Source organism: Coptis chinensis, chromosome 8, assembly GCF_015680905.1.
Source record: "Coptis chinensis isolate HL-2020 chromosome 8, ASM1568090v1, whole genome shotgun sequence".
Lineage (NCBI taxonomy): Eukaryota > Viridiplantae > Streptophyta > Magnoliopsida > Ranunculales > Ranunculaceae > Coptis > Coptis chinensis.
The window spans coordinates 8,518,907-8,543,574 of NC_141463.1; the positions used below are offsets into that span (position 1 = coordinate 8,518,907).

General features: G+C 35.2%; 2 protein-coding genes, 1 long non-coding RNA gene and 1 other non-coding gene across 4 annotated transcripts; 2 read left to right on the top strand and 2 right to left on the bottom strand.

Moving 5' to 3' along the window:
- Positions 1 to 4,761: 4,761 nt before the first annotated feature.
- LOC147479720 (uncharacterized) lies at positions 4,762 to 5,409 on the bottom strand. The gene has a single exon (XM_086578481.1). It carries the CDS (start codon positions 5,407 to 5,409, stop codon positions 4,762 to 4,764), a length of 648 nt encoding a protein of 215 aa, XP_086434607.1.
- A 5,098-nt stretch (positions 5,410 to 10,507) lies between these two features.
- Positions 10,508 to 10,694, top strand: LOC147479721 (uncharacterized). The gene is made up of 2 exons (XR_015206133.1): positions 10,508 to 10,541; positions 10,641 to 10,694. It is a non-coding gene; the product is annotated as an uncharacterized LOC147479721 (long non-coding RNA).
- Positions 10,695 to 21,142: 10,448 nt separating this feature from the next.
- On the bottom strand, positions 21,143 to 21,216 carry TRNAT-AGU (transfer RNA threonine (anticodon AGU)). The gene has a single exon. It is a non-coding gene; the product is annotated as a tRNA-Thr (tRNA).
- An 834-nt stretch (positions 21,217 to 22,050) lies between these two features.
- Positions 22,051 to 23,872, top strand: LOC147479723 (polygalacturonase-like). The gene is made up of 4 exons (XM_086577948.1): positions 22,051 to 22,552; positions 22,827 to 23,116; positions 23,219 to 23,447; positions 23,557 to 23,872. The coding sequence occupies exons 1-4, from the start codon at positions 22,115 to 22,117 to the stop codon at positions 23,773 to 23,775; spliced, it is 1,176 nt and encodes a 391-aa protein (XP_086434074.1). The 5' UTR covers positions 22,051 to 22,114; the 3' UTR covers positions 23,776 to 23,872.
- Positions 23,873 to 24,668: the final 796 nt, after the last annotated feature.

Below are 24,668 nucleotides of genomic sequence, written 5' to 3' on the forward strand. Positions count from 1 at the left end.
TTAAAGCGATAAGTACCGAAATCATCCGAAGATGTCAAGAGTGGTAGTCGATGGAACTAACATGCTCATCCGGTTGAGATTGGTGAGGAAAGAACTTACTAAGAAGGTATCAACTTCTTTTGATACCATCAACACTCTGCAGTGCATGTACAAACTCGGGGAGCATGGTTAACTTTCTCCTTCAAGGTCATGTTCTAGGCATGTGGCACCACTAATCAGATATAAATCCCAAAGTGGTTTACCTTTTATCAAGATCCATCTTTTTGAGACCTCTTTTTATATTATATTCTTATCCTTTTTAAACAGGATAGCGGTTTGAAAATCCAAGTGAACTGCCGCGGCTTCATGGGGCATCGCTTTGTGGGGTATAGGGATTATCGGGGAATCGGCTTGAGGCGTCACTTCGGTTGGCGGAAATGGGCTCTTGGACTTCAGGTTAATTTTTTTTATGTAATATTTCTTATCCTTGCATGAAAAACATATCTTGTTTCTTGGATCTATTTAAAATCGATATAGCGGAGTAGGTCGCGAATTCTGAATTCTTTGCTCGAAAATCTACGCTAACACCGGCCGAACCTGTCAAGTAATCATGTTGGTCACCTCAATTTATTTGCATGTCACTATATGTCTTTTTATACATACTCTAACAAACTTAAGAGCACCGGCGAAATCGGGACATAGAAACAAAAAATTTGGTGTTTGGAAGCATCGAGTGTTTAGAATCATTACCTTCGGTTCAAAATGGTCTTCTCAATGCATTGTTGAATGAGTACACAATCCGAACATTAATGTACTTAATAAAGTTTGCATGTTAAGAAGAATTCCAAACATTAAAAAGAATAATTAAGAATATATAAGATTCCATACAATATGATTTAATAGAACCATGAAGAAGACAAGTAGAAGGAAGCGTTAAGGTAGCTAACATTATCTCCCTCTTGTCCGTAGTACTCTGAGGGCTTAGGAGATAATCAATTCTGTTGAAGTAAGGAGGATTTGATCTACGTCTTTGTTTATGTCCATCTTGTCTCTATTTGTTTTCCCTATATTCCGTTGAAAGGAGATTTTCCTATTAAACAATGTAAAAAAATAAAATCGATTAATCTAAAATATAAAAAATATAATAATCATTTGTTTTAAGAAAATACCTTTGAGTGTAATAATATTCAGATTGAATTGAAAACTTCTTTATAGACAATGTTTTGTGTATGTCCTTCGAGGCTCGTCCCCATTCCTTCGATTAAAACTTGATCCCTCTCGTGAGCTTGTTCTTGAAACTATGACATATAAATCGCCATGAGTGAAAACCGGCGTTGGCAAATATATTCCAACTTTTTTCAATGTTTGTCCCCGGCTTTTGTTTATGGTCATAGCGAAACAAACTTTAACAGGGGAATTGCTTCCTCGAATTCAAATGGCCATTTAAGTATCGCTTGGGGACAAAACTATTCTTGGAATAAAGATGGATCTCCTACTCATTTTTGTAATAATATCCGCATATATCACTTTGGAAGCCAATTTTGTGACGATCATCCTAGTCCCATTGCAGTCCTCGACTCGATTAAGGTTTCTCATTAACATGATCGAACACCAACTTTTAAATCCGGTTTGTGGTTCGGTATGCGGAAAATTCTAGAGTGTTTAAGAATTACATGGGTATAAAAACATCTTGTTCAAACACTTTTACCTTGAATTGGACTTAGTGAGTCCGCACTTAAGTATCTCTTTAGTTACGTTGGGGAGTTCTGAAATTATTGTGGAGTTAATTTCATCAACTGTTTTAGTTCCTCGGGGCTAGAATGCTTCTTTCTTTAAGATATTGAATATCGTATATTTGTTGACCAAATCCGGATATATGCATGACACAATATCTTCTCTTGGATTATCACTATCCGAATAAGCGGGTCTTACGGAATTTTGATCCAAGTTGATTCCACCTCGTCACTCATTCTAGAAGTAGGAAGATTTCCGTCTCCAAGGTCTAAAACCCATTTGCTAAACTCTTCAATAGACTTTGTTGTAGGCGATTCTATATTTCCATTCTTGATCGCGTGTTCTCGTTAAGTGAAAGACTTTGCGGTTTTTCCATAATTTTGACTTGTTGATAGAAGCATCAACAACATTAGTTCTTGTGCCTCTTGGAATGGTAATAATATCATGCGAAATCTCCTCCCATTAGGAATGTTTTACCACCAAATTCTTTGCCTTGTGATTTAAAAGATCCTCCGATTAATGCGGTTTCTTGCTTCAAATCCATATGCGTGAGTCATTGGTGCTTCGTCCCACACTATTAGATCAGCCCGTCGATAAGGTTGTGTAATAATGTCCCTTGAGAGATGTCACAATTGGTGTTTTCATCGGTCGAATAACAATTTTAAACCTAGAGTGGCAGTCCTTCCACGGAAGTAGGGCTGAGCGACTATATCGGAAGACGAAGCAAGAACAATCTTTCCTTCGGACCGAAGTTTAGATATAATTGTTTTGTAAAGATATGTTTTGCCGGTTCCTCCGCATCCGTTACCGCGAAAAAACACCTCGATTGAGATTGAATCGCATCATTAACGAGTTGAATACCTCTCGTTGATTAGCATTCATTCCGTTGTTAAGAATCTCATATTCTTTTTCATGAACTCATTGCGAAATGTAATCTAATTCTTCAAACAATCAATCATTATCTGTGGAGATCCTTGAAGACATATTAAATTTGGGAAATCAGGAATGTTTGTGAGAGATAATCCTTTTCAGCCATAATTTGTTCAATCTCACGAGAGAGTCTCATTTCTAATCTGTTCTTGGTGAGTGTGGAGATTCTCATTATTGTTCTTCTTTCTATATCGAAACAAAATATCTTCTCCGGGTGCTTTTGATGTTTCTCCCAAAGTTTTTCAGGATATGTCACCCCACAAAACAAAATCAATGTGACGAACAATTGTCTCAAAGATTTTGGAACTTGCCAATGACTTGCTTCCTCCATAAGCGTCATCCCATTCACTTTAATCGTCCTCAAGTAATCCATGTGCCTTGATATAAAATGAAAAATTAGAATAATAATGTAACAATATGAATTGCATTTTAATAGTAAACCATCATAAAATGAGCTAAGGTTTTGTTTTATATATAATATTGTCTTCTTATTATTATTTTTCTTCTAATGTATTCAAATATTTATTACATTTAATGGCCTTTTAATTGGAATAACTGTTTTGCAGGATTGGTTTCACGAATCAGGTCGGACCCTGAATATTTTTTGATCTGGAGTTTCTTATTACCTTTTAGATATTTGAGCTTACAGTGCATGCATAATGAAAGATCTCTTGGTCATTGCTGTTTCAAAATATTGTAGTAATTTGAAGCGTAGTTTTACTTCGTGTGAAATTGATTACTTGAGCTCATTTACTACTTCTGTAGATTTTCTACCATAGTATATATCCTATTCTCTTCCATCTCTTTATTGCAGCATTCCCTTTTCTACCGAAGATATATCAAAAGCCATTCCTGCAACAGATCCATCAGATGTTGATCTCCCACCATTTTTGCGCGAATGTCCATCTGCTCAGTTCCTAGTTGCTGGGAGTTGAAAATTTGCATAATATGCAGCAAACTTGTGTAATATGCATAGAGGTGGACAATGTACACTAAGTGCACCAAATTTGAGTCTCTTAAGCATTATGGAGGAGGTCCATTTCAGCTGATGCAAATTCAAGAGAAACTGCCAGTAAATTAGTGTTCATCTCGGTACGGTGGACTTGGACTTGGCAAGTGGAAGTTGAATCTCCTAAAGGCCTTCATTGCAGAGGTTCAGAGATAGAGGGGAGTAAAAACCATCAGCTCCCCACAGTACATATTATGGACTGCAGGATAGGTCCATTTGTAACTTAATTGTTATATATTCATTAGAAAGAAATATCAGATTTAGAGGCTGCTTTTCTAATAGCCCTGTTGTTGTCTGTAAACACCCAATTAAGTATTTGTGTCTATAATGTTCCATTCTGGGTGTTATTTTTTTTGGCAGTTCATAACAATCCCGTGGACAGTACTACTAAGATTTTTTCATTTTATTTTTCACAATCGTTTTCACGAATAGATTATATTTTAAAAAGTAATATCAGAGGTGTTAGAACTTAGAAGTGCATTCTTTTTGTGCCTAGTCTGCCTATATTCACAATCCGGCCAAATCTGACATATCTTGATACTAAAGTAGGACTGTAGGAGCAACAACGTCATGGGCTCATGGCCGTTACAGATAACTAATGAAATGCCAAAGAAACATCCAAAGGTAGTTTTATAGTTGAATGTTGGAATCTGAGAAGCAACCTCGGATTCGGTTTTAGTCTCCCCGTCTGGGATGCCATGCCCATCTCCATCTATTCTATTTATTATGAGGCGTGGGTGTGTGAGTAACTCGAACTTGGCTCGTCAACAGCTCTCTCATTCAATAATATGAGTCAAGTTTGAGCACAGTTTAAAACTTCGAGCTCGAATTCTAGACGTTCACACTTTTTTTGATGTTGCATTTTTTTACATAGTTATGTTAAAGTTTATTTTGGATAATTATTTATGTTAGTGTGTTGGATTATAATTACTCAACACATATTGATTATGTCGACTTGGACAGAGAACAACTCCTAATTTTATTCCACATCGTCCCATCCAATCTAATTCAATATAAAAAAAAAAATTAATATGGAATATGTAATAAAATATACGACATCTTTGCTCACGAAAGTTGGATAAACTTTTCCATTAACAGTTTTAATATCTTCATAAGACAAAGGACCTTTGACGATATTCACAAACGATCGCCGAGATAAAATCTCTCTCTGAAGTAGGATGTGCGTAGTAGACCGTCCAATTTTTTTTCCCATTTTTTCTTGGTTTCCACTTCCTTTCCTTCTTATCCCATACGAATTGAGTAGGAAAATCAACATACGTAAGACCCATAGCTAATTCTGGATACTCAATATTTGCTTTAAACCACTCTGTGAACTTGGTTTTTGATGAAGATTTCCTGTTTACAACATCTCTTGCATCATCTCTCTCACTATAATAAACCAAATGCTCACCTTCAAGATGGAATGGTAACCTTTCAACGCCAGGTCTTCTGTACTGAATATCAAATTTCAATAGTCTCCAAACCGCTTCAGAAGCAGATAAGAATCGGCAGTCTAAGAAATTTGCAACTTCATCAACGTCCTTTACTATTTGATGAGTACTATCTTTGTCTGTAACCATGTTTTCAACAATAATTGCAGTAGCCCTGTCCCTTCCCTTGTTAATGTATTTGAAAAGGTATTTGATTGATCTTCCCTTGTTGCAGTGTTCCACATTAATATGAGCTTGGTACTTAACTATCAAATCAACATTGTGTGGAACAACCCATCTGTTATCAACTTCTATATTCTTCTTCATTCCCTTTTTCGATTGTTATTTAGCCTCACTGTAAAACTGTGAAGTCATTGTCGTCAATGGTTGTTTCTTCACTAAACGGTCTTGGATAGAACTTAGTACACTTTTTCTCATTCATGCAAGGGAATCTAAGTTTTCTATTCCGCATGGCCCATGTATCATGAATTCTAGCACTGAATCATAAGCAATTTTGTCACCAATTGGATTGCGGTAACTCTGGCGATATGAGCTTGTTGATTAGTGAAGGAGTAGTAGGCTTCGAGCGTTGTCGAGAAAAAGTAAAATGTGGCGTCGCGGTAAACCTCTCTTTTGGAATTCAATAGTGTATAATCTTTGCAAAACATTAACAAAACACGTATTTATTAATATTTTCATAAAATATTATGAATTTTTAAATTAATTAAAACGATATAGTATATAGGTTACCTGCCCAAGCCTTCCCAAATTTCTTGCGCTTTTTTGTAAATCGGTCATCGGTTAGTGCAATTTCATCTCAAAAACTCTTTGCAACAATATCGGAAAGTCTTACGGTTTATAACCGGGAGCTATCATGTCAATACATCTCGGATTTCGGCCATTTAGGGTTGCATGTAAAAGTAATGAAGAGATCACGGGGAACTGTGTGCTGCATATTGCAATGGCATCTTGATAGTTACGTACCATGTACCGCGGACCACTGTGAAAGATGAAGGAAGAACTAACCGTTTGCCTACTGATGCAGGGCCTCGTGTCACCAAAGAACAAGCTGCATCTACTAATCCTTGATACAATTCTGCCCGAATCGTTTGTTGATTATTTCAACCCAATCCATTCTATTTTGTTCAACGGTTTGTATAAGAATCTACACAAAGTTTGTCTCAATTTTTTTCCCACGAACTATATGCGGCCTTCATTCGTCGAGTTGTAATCTAAAAGCATAGTATTCTCTCATGCTAATATTTTTCTTTTTCCAACTCTTGCATTGTTTCTATATGGAATGTCAAGTCGTATCCATCTTGACATGGGGAACAAAAGTGGATCTTGCATTGCCATGAAACTTGGAAGCAATTCGTTGATTCTCTTCAAGCCAAATCCTTTTTTGTCCACAATAACATCTCGTGCTCGTTAAATTCATCACCATTGCCAACGATTAGACCAGCTATCTCTTTTGATGATGGCAAATTATAAAGTCTTCCATCTTTTTGTCTTCTATTAATCAATTGTATCTTTGGCGTCGGCCACATGACATTCTTTAAATCTATCCCTTGCCATTCTATAAGTCTTGGTGAGTTAGTTGGTAACATTCAACATATTTATCAATCCTTGAACAATGCTAGAATCTAAAGCATATTTTGGATTCCTCTTAACAATTTTCTTACTAAGAGAGTTCAACACGTGGGTGACTTCATTTTCGATATCATGTATGTACAAGCTGTGCAAACCTTGGGCGTACTCCTTCATTTGGAAGCAATGTTCCAATTTTGTGGTGATTTTGCCCTTTTATTTTATAAACAAAGGGTGCCTTTCCATCATTAATTGAGCTCACGAACTTGTCCACCATAGATGTGAGCGAACATTGAGTTGTAAATCTTTGATGTTTTCCATGTAATTTAACGATTTTGACCCTCCATTGCAATCCAAAAGATTCTTCAAAAAATTCTGGAGTATCTTTTAGAAGAGGCAATTGAACCTTTCCATTCGACAACATATTGAGAATTTAGGATTAATAGGTTTTTGCTCCTATCATTCCTTTCTTAGTACCGCAAACAATAGCTCCCAGCGATGAGAACATATGGATGTTGGACATCCAAAATCCAAAGGCTCAAAACAACTTCACGCAAGGCAAAAGTTAATAAAAATTAAAGAATTTAATTATAATAAGAATATAAAACATTGCTGAATTTAATTATAATAAGAATATAAAACATTCTTTGTAAGAAAATTACTTTTATGTGAGACATCTATTCCACATGAAATGGAAACTTCATTTCATTGTCCACTTCAATGTCGAATCTGATCCACTCATTTGTGATAGGTAATCATCATCACTTTCATCGTCAATGTAATTATCGTTTCCAATGCTCTTCAAATTCAAAGATCTCTTTTAGTTTAGCTCTATTTATTTTAGCTTCTTCTTCACTTGTTCGGGCATAGATCTTGTTTAAAAAATAATAATATGTCATTTAATAAAGTATTTGGTGCTATAAGAACAATAAATTGAATACATAAGAAGAAAATATTTACCAAAACGTTTCATTCTACTAAGGCGATTAGATTTATAACTTCTCTTACGTGTTTTCCTCCTCTGTTTTCTTTTGGTAGGGGTAGACTTTGTAGTTGTTGTTTTTCTAACGATACTTGATCTTTGACACGCAATTTAAGAGTAACATTAGTATCATGAATATATAAAAAGTACTTGTCGAATCGTTGTAAGTTAAGACATACTTTCTTGTGAAGGAACAATGTCACCAGAAGTTTCTTCCATATTATTAGGCTTGGTCTTCTTTGGAGAAATTTCAATCTCTACTTGAATTTCATCCGAATCTTTCTCTGCGTTAATGAGTGCTTTTCTTTTCAACTTAGCATGTTTGCGAAACCAAGTAACTATATTTTTTTCTGAAACATTACCGTGTTGATTTAGTTCAGCCTTCAAATTGTTAATTATCTCTTTATTTGGACTTCCATTGAATTGATCAAATACTTGATGTAGTTTTTCAAGTTGGATTGTTGTTGGTGTCCATAAACTTCTCTTTGGATAAATTCTCGTCAATCAAAATCATGTAGAACGAAATCTTTGGAAGCTGGAAAGAAAATGAGTAAGTTAAAGTAGAGAATCAAACAAATATGTGAATTTAGTGATATTTCTTGTGCGTGGTAGTGTTACTTACTTATTTTGACTATACCGGTGCTAGCAAGTTACCCCTTTCATAGCTAAGATTTACGGGTTCAAGCGTGACACCGGTGGATGTGAAATCTTTGTAGTTTTACAGCTATAGAGCATCAATAAGGGTTTGATGCATGCTATTCACGATGGTTGGAAAAATATGTCGGTCGGATGGCCTCCACGAGTCGGCCCATGTCACTTTTGGATAAATATGCATCCGAGCTATTTGCTACTGAAGTGCATCATGGCATACATTTACTTTTTATCATTAAAGCTAATAACCCTGTTCAATTCAATGCTTATACATGGTTCTTGAACCATTTCTTTGTGAAGGTTAAAGTTTGAAGATGTAACACCGAGGATTGAAAGCCTTTTGGAGGAGTTGCGGATGGCAACAAATGAAGTTTCGGCTCTACAATTGATATAGCCATGACATTATATAAATTAGGTGGCTTACACACTATCCTATCGATCATGAACAACCACTTCTTCGATCAACATATATTACTCAAGTTTCAACTAAGCCATAATTTCAACCAAGTTTGCTTAAAAGCCGTAAACATCGTCATCAAAGGTATATATCAAAATCATTTGGCACTGGCTTCCGGTAAAAACTATGGTATTACTACCAATATATCGAGGATTTTTTTTTTTTAAGACAACTGCGCCATCACCATCTTTGGTGGATAAAGAGTAAAATTGGCTCACACCACTGCAATTGCCGGCGTGGTGTATGTGCCGCCTTCGGTTTGTCTAAAGCATAGGGCATTCCACATGCCACATGCCACAGGGGTATGTAATAGGTAGTGCTTTTACCTACGATCGACATAATACTCCATGAAAGTGTTGTTATAGCAGTTTTAATAACTCTCTTTCAAAGAAATTAGACAGATTATCATGCGAGGCTTGCTTTTGATTCCGTTCATATTTGGGAATCCGGTGAAGAAGTAGTTGATCTTGGTTTGGTCAATCTCCGTGCCAAACTTAGCATGGTTGTTTTAATATGCATGTTGTATGCCCAAGTATGCAGCTAGTTGTTTAGTATGCATCTATCTTTACTCTGAAAATAAAATTATATCTAATATGTGATTTATTGGAGTCTAACACCTATTTTCTTCTCGGGTTTATGCCAATCCGTCCTCGAGTTTGGTTCCATTGATCCTATATATGGGCGAGAGACGGATGGCGACAATGGATATAGTTTGTCGAATCCGAAACTATATATAGCACGGAAACTATTCTAGGAGAAGTTCAATCCATTCCGTTCGGATATTGATCGGTCTTGGTTTGACATGGTTTACGCGTTCATCGGGTTCCCTAAGAGTCGGGATCCACCCAACGGGAAATAACGCTTCATACTAAAAAATATGTACCAAAAATATGTACTAACAATAAAAAATACTAACCTTCGATTGGAAAGAATTTGGAGTCCTTTGAAAGATGGTGTACCGGGGAAAAACCTTGATCCGGGAAAAAAAAAAAAAAACTGCGGTAGAAGGATGATGGTGTGTGCTTCGTGAATATTGATGTGTTTTCTTAGGATTTCTTTCTCTATATTGGTGTATGGTTTCAATAGGTTTTGTTGAATGCTTCATGAATATTTATGTCTTTATATAGATTTTAATATGACAAAGGTTGAATAGCATAAAATTACATTTGTTGATCCATTAACTAATTAAGTATCCATATCTATTAACTAATTAGTATCCATATCCAATAACTAATACATATCAATTAACTAATCCATTATAGATATGCATTTTTTTTTATCGAACTTGTTCACGGGATACTCTAATGGCAACTATACATTATATTCGATTATGTTTGGCATCTCGTTTCTTTTCACGTATATATTCGATTATGTTTGTGCATCTCGTGATCCGTTAATTTGTAATTAAGTGATCCGTTAATCAATATCTAATAATCGGTATGCTTACTTTTGGTATGCTTACTTTTGGTATGCAACAATATCTAATAATCAAGTTTTGAAAATGTAATTAAGTGATCCGTTAATTTGGTATGCTTACTTTTTGGTTTGGGATCAAAACAGTTTAGAGTGTGATTTTGTTGGCTCGAGAAAATAACAAACTGTATTCAACTCAAGAAACAAAAGAAAGAAGTCCATCAACATGGGAAATCACCATAATTAACATTCAAAAAGTGCTGAAATCTACCCTTGCACTAAATCCTTCTACAAAAACAATTTGGATAGCATCTCTTTTGTAGGACTGTCGAATCGAGGTCGTCACCTCAAGCATAACTGTTGTTATAGGTCTGTTGTATAGTACCAGTGTACCATCTACAAACCGATATATTTCATCTGAATACTTTTTTTTTATGGATTATGGTGATAAATGTATTTGTGGAACAGGCACTACCCTGAACTATTTCTTAGATGACCGCATCAATAAAGCCGAAATTCTTTTCCCTGGTGTTGGATTCTTTCTCATTGCAGTTTTCCTTGGAGCTGCTGTTCACTCATCAAATGGAGCTGATAATAAAGCAAAGCTCAGTAGCTTGTCTAAAGATAATACGGATGAGGCAGGGTATCTGTAATGACGCGGTCATGGCAGTTGGACAGCCGCGCCGCCCGTTACCCAATTACGTTCAGCTTCTAGAAGAAGATCAAGTGCAATTCAAGAGGCGCTTCAATCAGGATTCAAGCATTCTTCCGTGGGTATCTGGTATAATTTTCAAAACAATCACCATTTGTCAATATAAAGATTACCAATTAGAAGTCTCTCGTGTTAGATAAATCAACTCTCTGTATCTTCCATTGCAAATCATCAAGGAAAGCTTTGTGCACTGAAAAGAACTGGTGAAGTTGCAAGCACTTGTAAAGGGTTACCTTGTGAGAAAACAGGCTGCTAGGACCCTCCGGTGTATGCAATCCTTGGTGACTGTTCAGGCTAGAGCTCGAGCCCAAAGGAACCAGATGGCTGAGGAAACACATCTCCTTGCCCATAGGTCATCAAACTACAGAAATTTGCTGCAGGCAAATCACATTCGACCAACATATAATGTAAGCCTCCTAGAAATCAGTCCATATGTTAAACATTTCTCTTGAATGTTAAAAATGCTAAAGATTTAGCATTCAATCTTGCCAAAAAGAAGTCTTCTTGAAGTGTACAACTTACGGGCTATGCATTTATGCAAGTACCAATACGACCAATAATCTCATAGCTATGTATAATCTCATATAACTTCAGTTAAGATGAAACATAAAAAACCAAAATAAGAAGTCGAAAAACTCACATTTGTTCCTTCTAACTTAAAAGGACAATCCAGGTCCATTGTAGGTATGTCATAGCCTAGAAAAATTATTGTAGCTTTGTAGCAATTTCCAATTTGGTGGACTCAATCCACGGACCTTAAGAAGGGTTCTTATTGTTAACACTCGTTCGCAGTATTATCAATTTAAGCACAACAATACCTCAATGAAAAACTTACATTGCAACACACATTTCAAAATAATAATAATAATTGTAGATATCTGCTCCGTGAATTATATTCTTAGTTCTCGAACTACTACGAAACAAAAAAATCAATCAATAATCAAGTAATACCATTCGTTTAATAAAATCAAACTACCATAGTAAGTAAATTTCATACAATTAAATTTCAGTGGCCTTATTGTTTATTATATTACTATTTTTGAAAAAAAGAAGGATTAGGACATAGCGTTGAGTTGGTAGCATAAAACTTCAATTGATATTAGATTTAACAACTTACGGATGAGTAGATGCATTGAGAGAGCGGCAAGAGATATATCATCGGAAGAAAACCCGTGTTCCTTTCATGTAATCTTGTTATGAAGACTTTCCTCAAACAATTAATATGCAGGGTTGAAATTTAATCTACCAAAGCATTATAACAACAAAACAATAAAACCATTGATTCCCAACAACAGTAACAACAACAAAAACAATAATAATTGATTATGATTCCTAGACATATCAAGATTATATTCATAAAGAAAGATTTGATGGCAATATCTACATGACAAATCACCTAAAAAGTCTAAATTAAGTACCTTAAGTTTGAGCCGAATAGAGATGGAGCCAAGAAGTCTAAATTCACCTAAAAAGGTATTAAACATGACATATATAATTAAGTACCTTTGAAAGGAAAACTGTGTTTACATCTGGACTTTTCTTAAAAGTGTGCAGAAGAATTCTTGTTCTCTCGATGGCTGAGCAAACAAAAAGCGCCTATTAGGATTCCAAACGTTCACAATACATAAAAAGCAAAACTCATACAAATAATCTGTCACACGGATAAAAACATGGTAGCACCATATATCAAAGGTTCTACGGAGCTTCACGACATACTTAGTGAGCAATCGTGGTTCATGAAACTGAATCGGGAACTTCGCAAGCCCTGAACTTATTTGGATTCATCACATAAAGTGCACGAAGAAAAAGAAAGAGATCGTGTTAAACATGAGAGGGGGATATATAATAACTCTTAACTTCGGAAAATATATATGTGTCAACATACATCCATTTATTCCTACTTTGTTATGGGAAAGTCACATTTTTTTTTTAACTTACACTGACATTGATCATTATGTTTGTGTCCAACATGGATCACATAAAGGTCCAACACGAGAGAAAAACCAAAGTGAGGTATTATAACACATACAACATACGTGTGTAGTCCCATGAAGCTTTGGTTTTTCAGCATAGTCAACTAACAAAAGTCTTAATTCTTGGGTCACAAAATCATGAGTAAACTTTATTTAATGCGTAAAGAGTTAAAATTCATGGCGAAGAAGTTTTTTTTTTTTCTTAATATAACGTTCTTTTCAAGTGTAATAGAATTCTTTTTAGTATCACTTCAATTGGAGATAATAGTTGATAATGCAAAAGCAACATTTGAGTCTGAATACTGCGACTATAAAGCCTACCATATGGGAATTCCACATTTTTTTAGTGTGTGGAGACAAAAGCATGGTCTCACAAAAATCACGGTCTCACAAAAATCAGAACCATTCTAATAGGCAGGGTTAAACAAATGGATAGGGGGATAGGGGAAACCATATGCCCGAGACCCATTATTACTCAAATCTTTAAGTTTCACTCAAAGATAGTGATTTTGATAAAGCTTGACTTTACAGTTTCTGAAGAATGAGTTCCGGACCACAAACTCATTCGTGTTTGGTTTTAAAGGAGATAGTGCATGCATTACATGTAACTTTGTAAGTTCAAAATCATAAGAACAAAAGTACTAAACTGTTTTACCAATGCCAAAAATGAAGCCTAATATAGTAATATGTTATAAAAATGTAGTATATAGTATTGGGTTTTGGACTATAATCGACAATATGATAACATTATCCTTGTGACCTTATCAAGTATTGCTCTGTTAAGCTTCATAACTACTGATATCTAATTCAAGAGCTAGTGTTGCAACTTGCTAGTGTTGCAACTAAAATATCCCAACACGTTAGAGTTGCTGCCTCAACTTGAAGGGATCTCTCTTTCTTTGTCTATATCCCAAGTTTCATATTACTAAACTCAATTCAGGAAGAGACAAAGTTGATTTCTGAGAAAACAAATGAAGAGAATCTGAGTGAATATATTAAACTGTCCTGCAAAGGCTGCAGCTCGAAACATAAAGTCTAGTTTAATGTTTGGGGCTCCATGAATTAATTAACCTAACTAAAACATAATGGTCTGAAAGACACCGGAGGGTGGGCAACTTAGCTTATGATAGTAGTCGTAGTACTTGTAGACCTCTGTGATCATTAGGGGGGATTAGGTTCGGTTCATTGATTAGTTCCTACTTTTAAGCAATGAAATGGGAGTGATGATGACCAATTTCAGTTTTTATGTGACTAAACATTAAAACACCAGCCTCAATTTTGCCTTAGCACTTTGAACCTAAAGCTTAACGGCTTGTTTGCTTAGGTAGCTAGGAAAATAGAAAAAGAAAAAACACTCAACAAAGATCATCGCCTTACTTCATTTGTCCACTTCTTCGTTGTTCTAATTAATATCTATTAGAGATTATTTCTAAGCTCTAACGAATATGTATTTCCAAATCTGAAAATTCGCTCTTGAAAAATCTCAAGCAAATGAAGTTGAATCAGCTCAGAGGTGTAAAGCTAGGCTAGAGACACAAAACTAACGTTGTTTTACGTTTTGCGTTAATTCCTGCAGAAATGCCATGTGCATTGCCTTGTAAAAGGACCAAGTGCAATCAAAGACAACGCGAGGTCTCGGAAGCACAGGACACGGGCTTTACCTTCTTGGGTTGTAGGATCACCGGCATAGGGACTGCCATCTTAGGAAGGTCCTTATTCTAGGGTGGTGTTTATTATGAGTTTCATGTCTAGTGTTGTACTTCTTCAAGGATGGGATGATCGGGGTGAGCCGAAAGCAATCATAGGTGCGCCCAAACTAATCCCAGATTTCTACTTTGTGTAGGTAAAAGTTCCTACAGCAGTTTAATGATTCATCCTCGATTGGTCAAAGGGTACTGTCGAGAGAATAGTATGGATAAGGACTTCCAGCTTCTTGATGAGATGAAGAAGAAAGAAAGTAAGGTGCACAATGGTGACTTACATTATAATAATTGATGGACTATGTCGTTGTGAGGATAAGTTTGAATCAAATGATGTCAAAACAAAGTTAGGGGTCTCTTCCCTCCACCTTGGTGACAGGACTTGACTTGAGACCGAAACCGTAGCAGTTCATCGGCTTAAGAGGTGGGATCAATGGCTAAATGTGCTGTCTTTTCTTCAATATGACCAAATCTCTTTAGCAGTCCAGCCGTTCGTAGTGGTGGTGGTACTATAGTTTCGAGGGTTGAATGAAATGGATGGTGTGTCCCCAAAAGATAGCCTTGAGAAGGCGTTGTGGTTGAGGATTTAGGACGGGGATGGAAAGGAGCAAGGTAATGGAATGGCTAATTTTGATTGCAATGTGTGTTTGGATGTGGCTAAGGAACCAGTTGTTAGTTCATGTGGTCATTTGTTCTGGCTGGCGTGTTTATATCGGTGGTTGCATATTCACTGTGATCATAGGGAGTGCCCCAGTGTGCAAAGGGAGGTAACTGAAGCTGATATTACACTCATCTATGGGCGAGGCAATTCCGAAAAGGAAAGTGGAAGAGAGGGGAAAGAGGTTGATTCCAGTTTGTAGATACCCCCAAGACCTCGTGGTCGTAGGTCGGAAGGTTTAAGACAGCGGATAAGCAGACCGCTTCTAAGGAGACCGAGGGAAGACTTAGGTTCATGAAGAAATTATGTATCTATGATTGCAAAGACCGACTTAGGTTTGAAAGAATCTTCAAGCTTTTTTTTTGCTTGTAACGTGTAATTTAACAGGCTAACATCATGAAGGACAGAGTGCAACTGCAAGTTCCCAATGTAGAAATTCATAATCAAAAAAACAAAGCATTGCAATTTGGTAGTGAAATTAATTTACTTGGGACTTAAGTAATGGTTATAAGAACAAAATATATGAGATAAACTAACCTCGACTAATTCTTTTCGACTATTGGCCTGCCATAGTTAGGTCCATATATACGACCCTCTTTCTCAACTCCTCAAGAAAGGGAATTCCTGAGGTTGTAAAGAAGATACCGCAATTCCAAATCCAAGATGTGCCTGCAAATTCCCTACTTGATGAATCTGAAAGAGATACCTAGTCTCGAGCAAAGGAAATAGATAAGATGAACTGACCTGAAGTATCTCCATCTTCATATTTGTCTGTCGTAGTTGAGTCGACTGAAGGTGCAACTGTCTATCAGTTTTCACCTGTAATTAATTTATGGTTTTTTATTTTCTTAACAATATGGGAATGAAGTTTAATAATATAACCAGTTCTAATCAGAAAATGTTATGGTAGGTCAGTTGTCTTGTGCAATGACATCCATGAACTCCCTTATTTGGTTTGCCTAAACAGTATTAGGCTCTTATTATATTTTGTTAGTTGATTATCATACCTCATTCTTGGCATCCCGAATTCAAACACTTTTATGTGTCTTCCCTCTATGAGGTATCTCAGATTCGCGGGTTGATTTGAAACCTTAATTATTAGGAGATTGCTTGCGCAGTGTCCCTTTTACCTAGCCTTATCGATTTTCATCCACCCATCCGGTTGGATAGATGTGGGCAAAGATGAAAGCAAGGGTGTAGATACTCCATTTAATCCTGTAAATTTATTCATCTTTTAAAATTTATGTGTTTATTCTAAGCATCCGATAGATTTTCGATAAAATTGTTGGGGCATGGGTCAAAGCAATTACAACTTGTAAAGCACTTAAACATTTAAATGTTCAGAAAGGCCTATATAACTTTGTATAACGCTAGGGTAGTCTCTACCGGTTCCTCGATCTATGATAAGCAATACCTTTTTGCAATAAACTTTTGACAATTTTAAAACTCCTATAACCAAAATCCATTGAAAGCATATGCTCCTATGTTTTCACATGATAAACACCGAGGGACACTCAGAACCGCGACATTTTTAGTTAAGAATTATGCTCCTATTGCACGCAAATGTAGAATAAATCACTTGCTATGTTAATTTCCTTCCCTTTTCTTATGTAGAGGATTCAACCATCTGAACAAATTTAAGTTTTTTCCATGAAAATCTAAATTTGTATAGCTCTAATCATAGTTTCACATGATTTCACATATAAATACCTCGTGGAATTGACTATCTCTAGGCATACTTGACCTTTATGAATTAAACAAAGTCATCATCATTAAAAAACAGCAATCAGTTTGCTTATGTGGGTTTACACTGGGGTACACATGAAGTATTTTTCCTCGAACTTCTAGGTTCAATAATAAGATGTTAAAACTATAGCACCATGTCAACCCCTAACATAAGAATTCAGAGAACAATTTCAATTGGCTCTTATACACTTATTCAAAATGAATAAATAAATATATAAATAAATTGAAGTAGAAGAACACAGGACCTGCTTTTCTTTTCTCAAATATTCAAAGAAAGATCTCCTCTATCATTGGGCACCATACTTCGCCTTTGAACATTTGCAATGAACCCAAATTCATTTTTTTTTTTTTTTTGTTGAGGGAATGGGGGGAGAAAGAGGCAGATCGATGTTGGCAGCGTAGATCTCTTTTTTTTTTCTTTTTCACAGGCTATAGAGAGTTGGAGACCGAAAGATTGAGATTTGAGAATAAAGAGTTTGGGTTTTCAGGTTTTAAGTGGAGTGTGGTTTTGTTCGAAAATTCCTCTCTGTTTAAGAAATAAACGCCAGGGCGTGAATTTGGAATTGCTAACTTTCCTGTTTTAACGCCTACTATATCGTAATTACTTAGGGACACGTGGACACTCTCAAAACTCTCCCTCAATTGATGAGGGGAGAGCTATAATATATATATACAGATAGTAGATATGGGATGGTGTCATTATTAAAATTAAAGCTTGGGCAACTGATTTGGAATCAATTTATAACCAAATGTTTCTAGATATATAGTAATCATATATCAAATACTTTTCAGATGCATCAATGCATGCATTGTCACCAAGTACGGGATTGGTTTTTAATGAGAAGTTTAATAAAAATTTATTACGGATTTAAAATAAAAAGCTCAGTAAAAAGACGGGAAAAAAAAATGTGTAAAAAAACTTTGGCAAAATAAACTGGTGTAAAATAGAAAACGGGTTTAAAACATAAAAAACGCAATAAAAAACGAGAAAAAAAAATAACGATAGACGTGGGGATTTTGTTTGTCTATGAATGATTGAAAAAAATCACAAATGAAAATGTTCTACAAATGATATTTAAAAATTTCTTGTCCTCAACACTACAAGACAAATTGACAAGTACCTACTAATTGAAACAATTTTAGATGTTACAATTTCGTAAAGAATATAGAGAACAAGAATATGGAAGTTTTCGATAATAAATTATGTAAATTTTCAAAATAAAATTATAAAAGTTTAAAACGAGGTATTTTAAAAATATCGTAATATATAAACACATTTAAAATATTTACAACGGATTTTAATCGTTAAATATGGGTTTTAATCGAAATCTCATATTTTAAACATATATAAAACTCGATCCTCTTCATTTTCTTGGGTTTTAAACGAGTATTTTAAAAAAAACCGGAGTACTTGGTGACAAATGCATGATAAAGTGGTTCTATTACCTTATGTCATGCCAGGTCCGCAAACAACGTATTGAATCCACAAGTCCTTGGTTCCTGGTCCAATGGAAACACAATAATCATCCCCAGTCCTCATGCCAATGTTCAATATACGGATGTTGAACGATTGTTCTACATGTATGCCATCTGTGTTTGGGCTTTCCTCTGGGGCATGAATCCTGAACCCTTGTAATATTACGTTTTGGCATAAATGTATGACCATATGATAGAGCTCAGCGTTGATCGATGTCACATTTTGGATGGCTATGTCTATCGAAGAATGAAAGTGTCTGCAAATGAAAGGTTGAAATGTCAGTGCGTGACGATCATCAGATAAAATGTTGACGTATTCAGAAGATATTATGTTATCGCGTAAAAGTAAAATTGAAAGACATAGAATTAATTACCACTGCACCGAAGGATCGGACAAGCTTGATTAGCACCCTTAGTCCTTACATTCCCACAAACTTACAAACTTGAGCCTGCTTGACCATCAAGAAAACCTCCAATAATGTTCACCAGAGCCAGTAATTAATCAGTATAACCAATTTTCTTATAGTCTGGGGCAACTGATATTCCATTCGTCCGGAATGTGATCCCAAGCCGGCCAGAATTCTTACAGGGTCCTATATGAAGCTAGTCTGGCTAAGTAAATACCTCTTACTAGGAACAAATATTGTTGTTGGTATATCTGAACTACAAGCAACAGTCCATGCCTCAATAAAAGCATAGCTTGCATCAGTCTTTCCATCATCCCCAGCCCCAAAATCTATAACACTGATATCTAGTGCAAACATTAATGAAAACAAAGGAAAGATTAAAAGTGTGAGAAGGATATTTCTAAGTTGTCATTGTTTGTTTGTGTGTATGTTGTATTTGTTGTGTACGTGTATATGATAATGAAAGAATATTTTATGTTTTGAGCTTTGAGCTTTTAATTCGGGTACCCTTTAATTGTTGAAAATAATGAAGTTGTCCAGTTTGCACCCTCCTTTTATAGTATTCAAGTCCTTTCAAGGTTTTTAATTGGAAAACTCTTTAAGTTAGCTGCTCAAAATACAAATATTAGCTTTAATATTTTCGACGAAACGCTTGGATTCAAAAGAGGCAGGTGTTAGCTTTAAAAGTAATTATTAATCTTACTATATTAGAAAAATATGGAGGTTGATGAATAGGAAAATTTACAGGTCACATTTTATGTTCGGTCACAGAAGTATTGTTGTCAAATTTTATTTTATTATTATTATTATTATATATATATTTTTTTTTTTTTTTTTTTTAAGATTCCTAAGTTTATATAAAATGGTCCCTATTATTCTTTACGGTAATTACAGAACTATCATTATACTGTACAATAATTATATAACAGTCCCTATATTTGTCTAAATTAAAGATTAGTCTCTATATTTTATCTAAATTACAAAAACATCCTTATGTTTTTCTACCCATTTTAAATAATGGCTAAATCTATGGTCTTGTGAGTTAGGTATGGTATCTTTATCAAATCTGGGCCACTCATACCAAAGGGATGCGTGTGTATTGCATGGCAAAAGTCTTGATCTAAAAGCCCACATTACACAAGCACCACCATACATCTCACAAGACCTTGAAAACATGCTCTTAAATAAATTATAAAAGTGTCATATATTGAAAATTATTAAATTGCTCCTATACGTTTTTTGTGTGATATTGCTACTGAGCTTTATATGTATATATTTTGTATCCCATTTTTTTTTTCTCCTAATCTAAGTGAATAACTATTAATATTTCGGTTTTTTTATAAAACCGAAACAACATCGAAATCAAAATGTACCTTATTGTAATTAAATGAAGGTAAACGCTCATATTTTGGGAAAACAAGGAAAATTAGTAATTTCACTTAGAATGGAAATTTTAAAAAATAAAAGTGGTGTGGCTCACCCTTATTGGGATGCTCCACAGGCAAGTTTTAATAATAATCTTCCGTACAAAGAAACAGGAAACAGTGTTAGTGGTATTTTGAGGTCAATTTTGTCATCTTTATGACTATTTTGGCGGTTGTCTAAGAATCACTGTATATACTCATTTGCTGGATCTAACATTCTAACCTATGTCCATGTACGAATTCATATTCAAAACTATTGAGCTGATCGTACTTCATTCCTTCGAGTACTTGTTCATTGACAATTTCAAGAGTTTGTCAGCCAGGAATGAGGTGTTTGACTTCTTTGGATTGTGATACAATCCAAGTTGAGGGTTGCTAATAAGCAAATCATTAGAAGTTGCCTCGAAAAAAATCGGATAAATAAAAATGTGTTCAGTTGCGTTGTACGACCTAAAACAAATTCTTCTCCACGCATATCACAGAAACTGGAAACAAATGCTAGCCTGACATTTCAGAGCAAAAAAAAGAGCTTGGATTGAAAAGACTGCCCAAGTAGCTTGAATATGAAGCGATATCCGTTTTCCATACATTCTCATGTTTGTCTTAAAATGCAAGAAATGATGTTCATATAGACTAATATACTATGTACCTTGAGATGAGTTTGTCAAGTATATGACTCTCTAACCGCATGGTTGCATAGATAGCACTCCATCGGTCTATTTCAATATTTATGATCCCTTTGACTGAATCTTTCTTCATTGATAATCATGAGAATGGTTGGCGCACTGCAGTAGCAGCAAAAACACATTCAGCTATGGGCATCTATCTATTTTGGCAAATAAGTTGATGTTGCAACCAAAACCTGGATGTGCAGTGCTTTCATTGAGAGTTGAACTCAAGACCTCCCGCTTACTAAACGGGTGCTCTAACCAACTGAGCTATGAAAGCACAACGTTATTAGCTCGAAGTAATAAAAAAAGAAAAATATAGTGCAATGTGGCTTGACATAATGTTTGCGTTTTATTTTACATTTTGTGTGAAAATTTAAATCTGCATCAGTTTAGTATTCTTTGCTATCATCCACATTTTAAAGGACATAATTATTTCAGAGTAAGGCAAATTGCTAAAGTTACACGTTCTAAATTTGAAATCGGAACTTGTTAACGTGTACAACTAATATCCAAAACAAATTATTAATATCTATCGGAAATATTACAGTAATCTGAGTATCTGACTCAATGAGTTAGGATCGATGCCTAGAGAAAGTACCTTGAATATTACAGTGATGGTCTAATGTCCAAGAACGTAGGGCTGTAGAATTCTTTATACTTTTTTTACTTAGGACACACTCCAAACGAGTGAATTGAACCCTTGGAAATGCTCTGATCAAAGACTGATTCCTGTAAGAATCAATATTTATATGTGCCATATATGGAGGCCGGCATGGACATGAATGATATTCATTCAGTTAGGAATTTAGGATATAGAGTGTTTTGCATACAACCGCCAATACAGCCATTAGCATGACCAAAGACTACTAACACCATTGCTTATAATCTAAAACTTAAATAAAAACACATTGAAAAGGTATGTCCCTTTTTGAAGCTAACGGCAGCGCATTTTCAATCCAATCCCTTTATATTTGAAATATATGATGCTGACCATTGTATTATATGCTCATCGCAGCTAACTTAAAACAATAACATTTACAACCTCACACTAGCCAAGTGCTATAAAGAGGAGATCCAACCTTGAACATTTTCAACAGGCTAGGCGCTTCAAATAACATTGCCTTGTAAACTTATACTCATCACAAACACATTTAACTGTAACAAAGACAACGAAAATGATGTCCATCCTTACATACTTCCTACTCGTACTTCTCTTGATCATTCCCTTCATTTCATTGACGTATGCGGTCGAAATCAATGTTGTTGATTTTGGGGCGAGGGGAGATGGAAAGACAGATGCAAGCCCAGCATTTCTCAAGGCATGGACTGTTGCTTGCAGTTCACTTGAACCAACAACAATATATGTGCCACGTAGAAGGTTTTTACTTGGTCAGATCACCTTCGAAGGACCTTGTACGAATTCAGGAATTACTTTAAGAATAGATGGGATTTTGGTTTCTCCTGCATATGAGAAAATGGGTTCTGCTAAATATTGGATGCTGTTCGATAAGGTAGAGGGTGTGAACATTACTGGCGGTTTTCTTGATGGTCAAGGCTCAAGCCTATGGTCATGTAAGGGAGTTGCAGGTCAAGATTGTCCTGTGGGTGCAACGGTATGTACAGTACTCTATTGAATTTTGCATGGACAAATCGTTTTTTAAAACTTAGAATCTGAACAAAAATTACAATGTATGTATAGAAATATTGTCTACCAAATTTTTTTGCTTTCAGTACATGATTAGCTGCTGCTTTCATTGAGAGTTGAACTGAGCTGTGAAAGCCTTTTTTTTTCTTAAGTTGTGTACATGATAAGTTCTTATAGATTTATAATAGTGTGTGTTACTGTGTTACCAATCTTGCTAACCGATATGTGTTATTCATCTGCAGTCCCTCACTTTCTTCGGTTCAAAAGATGTAACCATTCAAAATTTGACATCAATCAACGCGAAACTCTACCACATTGTAATCCTTTCAAGCCAAAATGTTGTACTACAAGGGGTCAGAATCTATGCCCCAGAGGAAAGCCCAAATACGGATGGTGTACATGTAGAAAAGTCGCTCAATGTACGTATATTGAACAGCGGTATAAAGACTGGAGATGATTGTGTTTCCATTGGACCAGGCACCAAGGACCTATGGATTCAACGTGTTGCATGTGGACCTGGGCACGGAATCAGGTAACAAATATTGGCACTTACGGCCATATCGTATATATGATCATATATATTGTTTGTGGAGTACTAAGTTAATTAATAATGACTAGCTTGTGCATGTTGCAGTATTGGGAGTTTGGGAAAGGAAGTGAATGAAGAAGGCGTGGAGAATGTAGTAGTAAAAAGTGTGGTATTTACGGGAACACAAAATGGATTGAGAATCAAATCTTGGGGAAGACCTAGCAAGGGATATGTGAAAGGAGTGGTTTTTAAGCAAGTTGTGATGAATAATGTTCAAAACCCAATTTTAATTGATCAAAACTACTGCCCTAACAATGAAGGCTGCCCAGGCCAGGTAAATTCACACGGCACAGCTTAACATGACGATAAAACAATTAATTTCTCTCATTTTATTTTTAATTTACAAAATTAGAATGTATCTAAATTTCGTTGCATTTTACCAGCATTCGGGTATACAAATCAGCAATGTCACTTACACAGCAATAAAGGGAACATCAGCAACTAAGGTTGCCATTAAGTTTGACTGCAGTCAAACATCTCCATGTGAAGGAATAAAAGAACAAAATATACAGCTCTCATATCTGGGTGAATTAGCTGAATCTTCTTGTCAAAATGCTCGTGGAGTTGTTCTTGGTTCTGTGTTCCCACCAAGTTGTTTATAGGAATTGTCGTTACAAATATTATTTATCCATTTTGTAATTTGTACTGATTATTTTGTGAATATAGAGGAAACGATGCGTTCATTTAGATACGTTTTCCTTTAACAGATTCTCTCTAATTAGAATAATTAGAATGATAGAACAGATTTTGCCCAGCCCAAATAATTGTTACTCAATCAAACTGGAATTGTAGTTCCCTAAGTATATCCTGACAATGGGTTTAATATCCCTGGTATTTAAATGGTTGCGCAAAACCCTATAAGCGGACAAATGTATAAAACCTTCCTATTATTTAAAACATGACATCAAAGCCAAAACAGACCAAAATACTCCTGTGAAAACCGGGCTTACGTCATCAATATTTACTTATAATTTCGGCTTAAGGACAAACCGGACTGACGTCATCCTATGTAAATTTCTATTTACATATAACAATGTAAAATTACACAGTCTTTTTAATCTATTTAAATTTAAATTTTCATATGATTTTTTTTTTCATAGAAAAATTTAAATTTATATTCTGTCTGGTGTCGTCAGAAAATTTTCAATTCCAAAAGTTACTATGTAAATTTAAGTTTTCATAGCTCCAATGACTATATAAATATAATTTTACATATATATGACTATGTAAAAATACATTTACATATATTTTGTCAGGTGTCGGAAAATTTTCAATCCCAAAAATTACTATATAAATTTAAGTTTTTATAGTTCCAATGACTATGCAAATATAGTTTTACATATATATATGACTATATAAAAATATATTTATATATAGTCGGGAAATTTTCAATCCCAAAAGAGTAAAAAAGGAAATAAGATAAAATGGAAAATAAAAACATACAAGATTTTATCTCTTTTTTGGAAAACAGAGAGGCTATTTAATGAGACCTAAA